Source organism: Orcinus orca, chromosome 3 (genome assembly GCF_937001465.1).
Source record: "Orcinus orca chromosome 3, mOrcOrc1.1, whole genome shotgun sequence".
In the NCBI taxonomy this organism is placed as follows: Eukaryota; Metazoa; Chordata; class Mammalia; order Artiodactyla; family Delphinidae; genus Orcinus; species Orcinus orca.
This window is the reverse complement of record NC_064561.1, coordinates 13595187-13604161: the sequence shown is the minus strand read 5'-3', so window position 1 is coordinate 13604161 and position 8975 is coordinate 13595187. Positions and strand designations below refer to the sequence as shown.

The 8975-nt window shown below is 42.4% G+C and overlaps 1 protein-coding gene and 1 long non-coding RNA gene across 3 annotated transcripts in view; one reads left to right on the top strand and one right to left on the bottom strand.

The window, feature by feature from the left end:
* The first annotated feature begins 43 nt into the window (after positions 1-43).
* On the top strand, positions 44-7475 carry LOC125963999 (uncharacterized). Its single transcript, XR_007476449.1, has 2 exons — positions 44-193; positions 2329-7475. It is a non-coding gene; the product is annotated as an uncharacterized LOC125963999 (long non-coding RNA).
* The window catches only part of AKAP8L (A-kinase anchoring protein 8 like), a 30133-nt gene continuing 21352 nt past the window's right edge, over positions 195-8975 (bottom strand). For both annotated transcript variants that reach the window (XM_004277624.2, XM_012535917.3), the window contains 2 exons: positions 701-796; positions 195-585 (listed from right to left, as the gene is read on the bottom strand). In XM_004277624.2, the coding sequence (XP_004277672.1) occupies positions 268-585; positions 701-796 (414 nt within the window). In that variant the 3' untranslated portion in view covers positions 195-267. The remainder of the gene's footprint in view (positions 586-700; positions 797-8975) is intronic.

Genomic DNA, 8975 nt, shown 5'->3' with positions numbered 1-8975 from the left:
TTCACAGCACCCTGGGAGTTTTGGTCCGGACCGCGGTGCCTTGCTGCTCGCAGGCGTATCCCTTCTCCTCCCCGCCAGTGCGCAGGCGCAACCCACCCCTCCCGGGCCCCACCCGCAGGCACACACAGCCCAGCGGCTAGGTGCCGACACCCGCCCACGGGGACCGCGCCGCACATAGACAAAAGAGGAAGAGGTAAGATGGGAAGAACTTTATTAGACTCGGCTTGCAGCCTCGGCCACGCGGGCCCCGCCCGCCCCGGGCCCGGGTCATGGAGCGCCCCCCCCGCCCTCCTCGTCGTCGTCATCAGCCTCCACGTCCAGGCCCGGGATGCCTCGGATCTGGCGCTCCAGCGCACCGCCCAGTAGGGGCACGGCCGCCTCTTCGTCTTCCTCGGGGGGCGGCGGTGGGGGCGGGGACGCGGCCCCAGGGGCCGGCTCCGGGGGCACTGGGGGCTGCGCCGGCGCGCCCTCTGCACCCTCCGTGACCCCTGCCGCTTCGACCAGCGCCCCCTCATCCAGGGCACCGCCCTCGGCCTCCTCCTGTTCCTTCTCCTCCTCCGGGCTGTCGGTGAAAGGGTTCTCGCCCTGCGGAGAGGGGCGCCATACTGAAGAAAGGGAGGACCCGCGGGACTGGGGCCGGGACCAGGACCAGGGGCTGGGGCCGGGGCCGGGGCCAGCATGCCAGGGGCGTGCAGCTCACCTTCAGATAGCGCTCCAGCTTCTTGCTGATTAGCTTGTTGTTGAGGATGCTGCGAGCCACCATGAGCGAGGACTTCTTAGACTGCTCCATCATGAGCTACGGGCAAGGCAGGCAGGGCTGCAGAGGCTGCCCCAGGTATCCAAAACTCCCCACCCCACCCCGCCGGATCGGGCAGAGACCACTCACACCCGCACACCTCTCCACCTCCACCTCGGGGCCCAGCACCGCCAATGACTACTACCAGATTGCGTAGTTCTGTAAGCACACCCTTGGGTACAAGCGTGGGTCCACTCTACAAGCATGGAGCCACGACCCGATTTGATCTTTGCTCAAATGCTCCATCTTTCCATACCATACTTACTGTATGTAACTGATTACAGACATATGTCTTTACAGTTGTACTGCAGAAATCTGATTTGCTTACTTAAAAATTATAAGCAGCAAACAAATAAAAAAACCTACTAAAAACCAAATGTGCAACACCTAACAAGGGGGCAAATGCCCTAAAATGCATGGAACTCTTTAGGATAAACAGGGAGGATATAAAAGCAGGAATACGAATGTCAAACAGTGTATTTTAATGATATACATCCTTTTAATCCATAGGATTCCCAGGAGGAAGAATTATACCCCCAAATGTAAAGGTTGAAAAGAGACACTTATACTCTGTTGGTGAGAGGCTCAACTGTTTATTTTCTGGAAATCAGTTTGATGGAATATATCAGAAGTAAAAATTTCTCAGTAATTCCTTCCCAGAGTCTAGCCTAAGTTTAAAATTGGAAACATGCATGCACATTGATTGCAGTAGTGAAAAATTGGAAAGCACCTTAATGTTCTTCAGTGGAGAAGTGGTTAAGTAAATCAAACATTCAAAAGAACACCATGCGGTCCTTAAAGTAGGGCTCAGGGACAGTGTGCACAGCATTCCAGAGCCTTTCCCTCTGGGAGGATTTATACCAAAATGCTACATGATTTTCTCGGTGGTGAGAATGAAGGCAACTCTTACTTCCATCATTAATGCAAGTAATGGTAATGCAAGTATAAAGCCATGAACAGGAAAAACAGGTAAAGCTATTTTTGGAGGGGTGGGGAAGCTGATCTCCAGGACCTCTACTCTACCCTAGCCACTCTATTATCACATTTCAGAAAATCATCTCACTTTCTGTATCTACTCCCTTTCCCCACCTTCATCTTCTTTTCCTTACATATTTTTCTCTACTACTTGGGGAAGATATTAATAGCCCTCATGCATGCTGAAAATGAAACAAGTTAAAGATACACAAAAGAAAACTGCCTACATATTGGTTTGTCCTTGTGGGGAATAAAAGGGATAACTGGTTCCAGTCGCAGGTGTAGTTGTGGGTACTTTAAGGTTTGGCACACTTACAAGGCTGTAGTAGAAATACATATCCCATGGATATTAAACGTTAAACTATGTGTTATCTGCAGAACACCCAGTCTCAATGTGCACACCGCTGACTACAGCTACAGAAGCGTTCCTTTAGCTGTGACCCAATTTACTCTGGATAAGAGCAAAAACGGTTCACATTCCATTATTTATAAAGTTACCTGCTGTTTGCTTTCATTATTTTTGCTACACTCATTATATTTGCATTTAAATGTTTTAGGCAACTTAAGAACGAATGTACAAGATGCAGTAAAAATGAATTGCTTGGGCTTCCCTGGTGGCGCAGTGGTTAAGAATACACCTGCCAATGCAGGGGACACGGGTTTGAGCCCTGGTCCAGGAAGATCCCACATGCCGCGGAGCAACTAAGCCCATGCGCCCCAACTACTGAGCCTGTGCTCTAGAGCCCCTGAGCCACAACTACCAAAGCCCATGAGCCTAGAGCCTGTGCTCTACAACAAAAGAAGCCACTGCAATGAGAAGCCCACACATGGCAACGAAGAGCAGCCCCTGCTCGCCGCAACTAGAGAAAGCCCGCGTGCAGCAACGAAGACCCAACACAGCCAAAAATAAATAAATAAAAATTTTAAAAAAAATGAATTGCTTGATATCCACTACTTCATGTATATCAAGCACAGCAGTAAAACAAAAAAAACACCATATATTTAATTTTTTCTTAAGTTTTTTTTTGCTTTTGTGATTTTTTTTGATGCTTGACTAACGTGCTGTAAAAATAGTTAACATGGAACTTGAGATGATGGCTTTTTTAATGTCTTATGAGATTTTCATGAACAATTCAAGCATAATTGTTAAGAACACGTGTATTAAGTTCATGTTAAGTGGAAAAAAAGTTTTATGGACAAAAAAAAAAAGATGCACAATTAGGATACTATTCTCACTCGCCAATACATTATCCTCCTCCCTTTAGGTGCACAGATGGACACACCAGAATGTCTCCCAACTGAAGCACACTTACAATGTTTTCAGATTTTTGCTACAACAACCACATACCACATACTAGCAGACCTTATAAGAAATACCAAAGGAGGTTCTTCAAGCAGAAAGGAAGTGATCCCAGACAATAATGCAAATCCACATGAAAGAACAGTAAAGGTAATTATGTAATTACAAAAAACACTACAAATGCAATATGTTTTCCTGTCTTCTCAACTGGTTTAAAAAGGGGTTGTATAAAACCATACTTATATTTAAATATTAAAAATATATATAGTTGTAAATACATATAAATAATTGTATTGTTTGGCCTGTAACACAGAAATGTAATATATTTGCCAATAATGGCACAAAGAAGGTTGGGGGAGTAAAATTGTATTGGGCTAATAAGGAAATGACTGTAGATGGTAACTTCAATCCACAGGAAGAATTCAAATGAAGAGAACCAGTAATGAGCAATAAGAAGGCCAATATAACAAAAACTAGAAATATGTAACTGCTCTCCTTTCTTCTGTCAGCTTCCTTAAAAGACAAATTATATAAAGTAATAATTACATTGTATTACATTATTGGGTTTGTACCACATACAGAGGTACTACTTTACATAACAAAAACCTCCTATGTAGAGAGGTACATAGGAGTAACTTAATCTCACTGAAATTAAGTTATTGTATCTAAAGGAAAACTTAAAAAGTTAATATGTACAAGGTAAGGCCTAGAGAAACCACTAGGAAAATAATTCCCCAAAATGCAGTGCAAAAAAACCATTAAAATTAAATGTTATACTAAAGAAATACTTAATACAAAGAAAGCAGTAAAGCGTGAATAGAAGAATGATGTAAATCTAATAATATCAACAATAATGGTAAATGTGAATGAATTAAACAATCCAGTCAAAAGACAGAGACTGTCAAACTGGATAGAAAAACAAGATCAAATTATATGCTATTCATAGGAGATACACTTTAGATCCAATAGATTCAATAAATAGAAATGAAAAGGATGGGAAAAGATATACAATCATCAAGCATAAGAAAAATGAACTGGCTATACTAATAGCAGACAAAATAGAGTGTTAAAACAAAAATGTTACTAAGACAGAAAGGGACATTTTATAAGGATAAAGGGTCACTCCATCAGGAGGATATAACAATTCTAAGTATAGATGCACCTAACAACAGAGCACCAAAATACATAAGACAAAACCCGACAGAAATAAAGGGAGAAACAGACAATTCAACAATAGCTGATATCCCACTGTCAATAATGCATAGAACAACTTGGCAGAAGACCAACAAGGAAATAAAAGGCTTGAACAACACTATAAAACCAAACAAGCATAACAGGTATCTATAGAACACTCCACACAGCAAGAGCAGAAAATCCATTCTTTTCAAATGCACAAGGCACAGCATAGGCCATACACTAGGCCATAGAACAAACTTCAGTAAATTAAAAGGACTGAAATAATAGAATGTATATTCTCTGACCACACAGAATAAAATTAGAAATCAGTAACAGAAAGGAATTTGGGAAATTCAGAAATATGTGAAAATTAAATGACACACTGCTGAATAACTAGTGGGTCTAAGAAAAAGAAATCAGAGGGAAATTAGAAAATAACCTGAGATGAGTGAAAATGAGGACGTGACATGCCAAAAGTTATGGGATACAGTGAAAGCAGTACTCAGAGAAAAAATTATAGCTATAAATGCCTACATTAAAATAGAAAAAAACCGGGCTTCCCTGGTGGCGCAGTGGTTGAAAGTCCGCCTGCCGATGCAGGGGACACGGGTTCGTGCCCCGGTCCAGGAAGATTCCACATGCCACGGAGCGGCTGGGCCCGTGAGCCATGGCCGCTGAGCCTGTGCATCCGGAGCCTGTGCTCCGCAACGGGAGAGGCCACAGCAGTGAGAGGCCCGCGAACCGCAAAAAAAAAAAGAAAAAGAAAAAGAAAAAAACCTAAGCAAGCAGAATATTGGAGTAGAAATTAATGAAGCAGAGGACAGAAAAACAGAAGAGGAAAAAAAAAAATCAATGAAGCCATAAGTTTATTCTTTTTAAAGATCAACAAAATTAACAAACCTTAACAAGACTGACCAAGAAAAAAACAAGACTCAAATTACCAGTCAAAAATGAAAGAAGGGGGGGCTTCCCTGGTGGCGCAGTGGTTGGGGGTCCGTCTGCCGATGCAGGGGACGTGGGTTCGTGCCCCAGTCCGGGAGGATCCCACATGCCGCGGAGTGGCTGGGCCCGTGAGCCGTGGCCGCTGGGCCTGCGCGTCCGGAGCCTGTGTTCCGCGGCGGGAGAGGCCACAGCGGTGAGAGGCCAGCGAACCGCAAAAAAAAAAAAAAAAAAAAAAAGAAAGAAGGGGACTACTGACATTACAGAAATAAAAAGGATTATAATGGAACACTAGAAATAAATGTATGCTAATAAATTGGATAATAGATGAAACAGACATATTTCTAGAAAGACACAAACTACTGAAACTGACTCAAGAAGAAATAGAGGGAGTTCCCTGGTGTTCCAGTGGTTAGGACCACTTGGCACCTTCACTGCTGGAGCCCAGGTTCAATCCCTGGCCCGGGAAGTAAGGTCCTGAAAGATGCATGGTGCAGCCAAAGAAAGAAGAAACAGAAAATCTAAATAGACCAATAACAAGTAAAGAAATAGAATTAGCAATGAAAAAAAAAGCAGCTACCCACAAAGAAAAGCCCAGGTCCAGATGGCTTCAGGGGCAAATTCTACCAATTTAATACCAATTCTTCACATACTTCCAAACAAAAGGAGGGAAAACTTCCCAACTCATTTTTTGAGGCCAGTATTACTTTGATACCAAAACCAAAGACATCACAAAAAAACACAGATGAATTATCTCTTATGAATACAGATGCAAAAATTCTCAACAAAACATCAGCAAAGCCAATCCAACAACATATAAAAAAATTATACACCATGACCAAGTAGGATTTTTCCCAGGAACACCAAGCGTGGCTTAACAACCCAAGTTAATGTAATATACCATACGAATAGAATAAAAAACAAAAGCCACATGAGCATCTCAATAAATGCAGAAAAAGCATTTGACAAAATCCAATATCCTTCCAGAATAAAAACACTCAACAAGATACGAATAGAAGGGAATTCAGCAACCAGAAAAAGGGCACCTATGAAAAATCCACAGCTAACATCGTACTTAATGGTCAAAGACCGATGCTTCCTCCCCTACCAAGATCAGGAACAAGAAGATACTTCTCTTCAAAACTGTGTTGGATGTTCTAGCCAGGGCAATTAAAGAAGAAAAAAAAAAATTAAACGGCATCCAGATTGGAAAGGAAGTAGTTAAACTATCTCTATTTGCAGATAACTGATCTTATATACAGAAAATGCTAAGGAATCCACTAAACTATCAGAATTAATAAACAACTTCAGTGAAGTTACGGGATAAAATATCAACATACAAATATCAATTGTATTTTGATACACATACAAAGAACAACCCAGAAATGGAATTAAAGAACACAATTCCATTTATAATAGTATCAAAAGAATAAAATACTTAGGAATAAATTAAGAGCCCCAAAAGTGCAAAACTTATACACTGGAAACTATAAAACACTGTTGAAAGAAATTAAAGAAGATCTAAATAAATGCAAAGGCACCCCATATTTACAGACTGGAAGACTTAATACTGCTGAGATGGCAACACGCTTCAAATTGATACAGAAATTGAATATAGTCCTATCAGAATAACAGCTGGCTTCTTTGTAGAAACTGACATGCTGGTCCTAAAATTCTTGGAAGCTCAAAGGCACAATCTTGAAAAAAAAGGAACAAAAGTTAGAGGAGTCACACTTTCCGATTCTTAATCTTACTATGAAGCTAAAGTGTGGTAATGGCATAAGAATATAGAGAACAAAAGAATAAAGAGTCCAGAAATAAATCCATGTAGCTATGGTCAACTGCTTTTTGACAAGGGTGCCATAGTGAAAATGAGAAAAAACAGTCACAGGGAAAAAGTAGTTTCTTCTACAAATGGTGCTGGGACAACTGGAAAATCACATGGAATAGAATGAAGTTGAACCTTACCTTATACCATATACAAAAATTAACTAAAATGCATCAAAGATCCAAAATTATAGGAGCCGAAACTGTAAAATTCTTATTGTAAGAAAACATAGGGGGGCTTCCCTGGTGGCGCAGTGGTTGGGGGTCCGCCTGCCGATGCAGGGGACGCGGGTTCGTGCCCCGGTCCGGGAAGATCCCACATGCCGCGGAGCAGCTGGGCCCGTGAGCCATGGCTACTGAGCCTGTGCGTCCGGAGCCTGTGCTCCGCAACAGGAGAGGCCACAGCAGTGAGAGGCCCCCCGCGTATCGCAAAAAAAGAAAAAAAAAAAAAGAGAAAGAAAACATAGGGGAGCTTCCCTGGTGGCGCAGGTTAAGAATCCGCCTGCCAATGCAGGGGACACAGGTTTGAGCCCTGGTCTGGGAAGATCCCACATGTCGCAGAGCAACTAAGCCCGTGCGCCACAACTACTAAGCCTGGGCTCTAGAGCCCGTGAGCCACAACTACAAGCCTGTGCACCACAACTACTGAAGCCTGTGTGCCTAGAGCCCGTGCTCTGCAACAAGAGAAGCCACCGCAATGAGAAGCCTGTGCACCGCAACCAAGAGTAGACCCCGCTGGCTGCAACTGAAGAAAGCCTGCGAGCAGCAATGAAGACCCGACGCAGCCAAAAATAAATAAATAAATATTTTAAAAAAAGAAAAGATAGGGGTAAATCTTTGTGACCTTTTATTTGACAATGGATTCTTAGATATGATACCCCAAGCACAGGAACAAAAGAAAAAAAATAGATAAACTGGATTTCATCAAAATTAAACTTTTGGGGCTTCCCTGGTGGCGCAGTGGTTGAGAGTCCGCCTGCTGATGCAGGGGACACGGGTTCATGCCCCGGTCCGGGAGGATCCCACATGCTGCAGAGCGGCTGGGCCCGTGAGCCATGGCCGCTGAGCCTGCGCGTCCGGAGACTGTGCTCCGCAACGGGAGAGGCCACAACAGTGAGAGGCCCGCATAATGCAAAAAAAAAAAATTAAACTTTGTGCTGCAAAGACACATTAAAAAGGTGAAAAAAAACAACCCACAGAATGGGAGAAAATATTCGCAAATCATATGCCCGATAAGGTACTTGTATCTAGAATACATAAAGAACCCTCAACTCAAAAAGACCACACAATTAAAAAATAAAGTATCTGAACAGACATTTCTTCACCTCTAAGAATGTAGACAGATGGCCAACAAGCCACTGAAAAGATGCTCAACATCATTAGTCAGTTATCAGGGAAATGCGAATGAAAAATACAACAGATACCACTGCACACCCACTAGAATGGCTGGAATCAAAAAGTCAGATAATAACTAGTGTTGGTGAGATATAATAAATCAGAGCTCTCATATATTGCTGATGGGGATATAAAATGGTACAGCCACTTTGGAAAACAATCTGGCAGTTCCTCAGGAAGTTAAAATGTTACTATTTGACCCAGATATTCCACTCCTGTCTAAAAGAAATGATAATACATGTCCACACAAAAACTTGCATCATAACAGAATTATCCATAATAGCCAAGAGGTAGAAACAATCCAAATTCTAAAGAATGAATAAACCAAATGAGGTATGTGTCCATACAAGAGAATATTTTTAGGCCATACAAAGGAATGAAGTTCTGACACATTCTACAATATGGAAGAACATTGAACATACGCTAAATTGAAGAAGCCGATCACAGAAGACCACATACTATGTGATTGCATTTTTATGAAATGTTCATAATAAGCAAATACATGGAGACAGACAGTAGATCAGTGGTCGCCTAAGGCTGGCGGAGCATGGGGGTTGGAGTGATAGC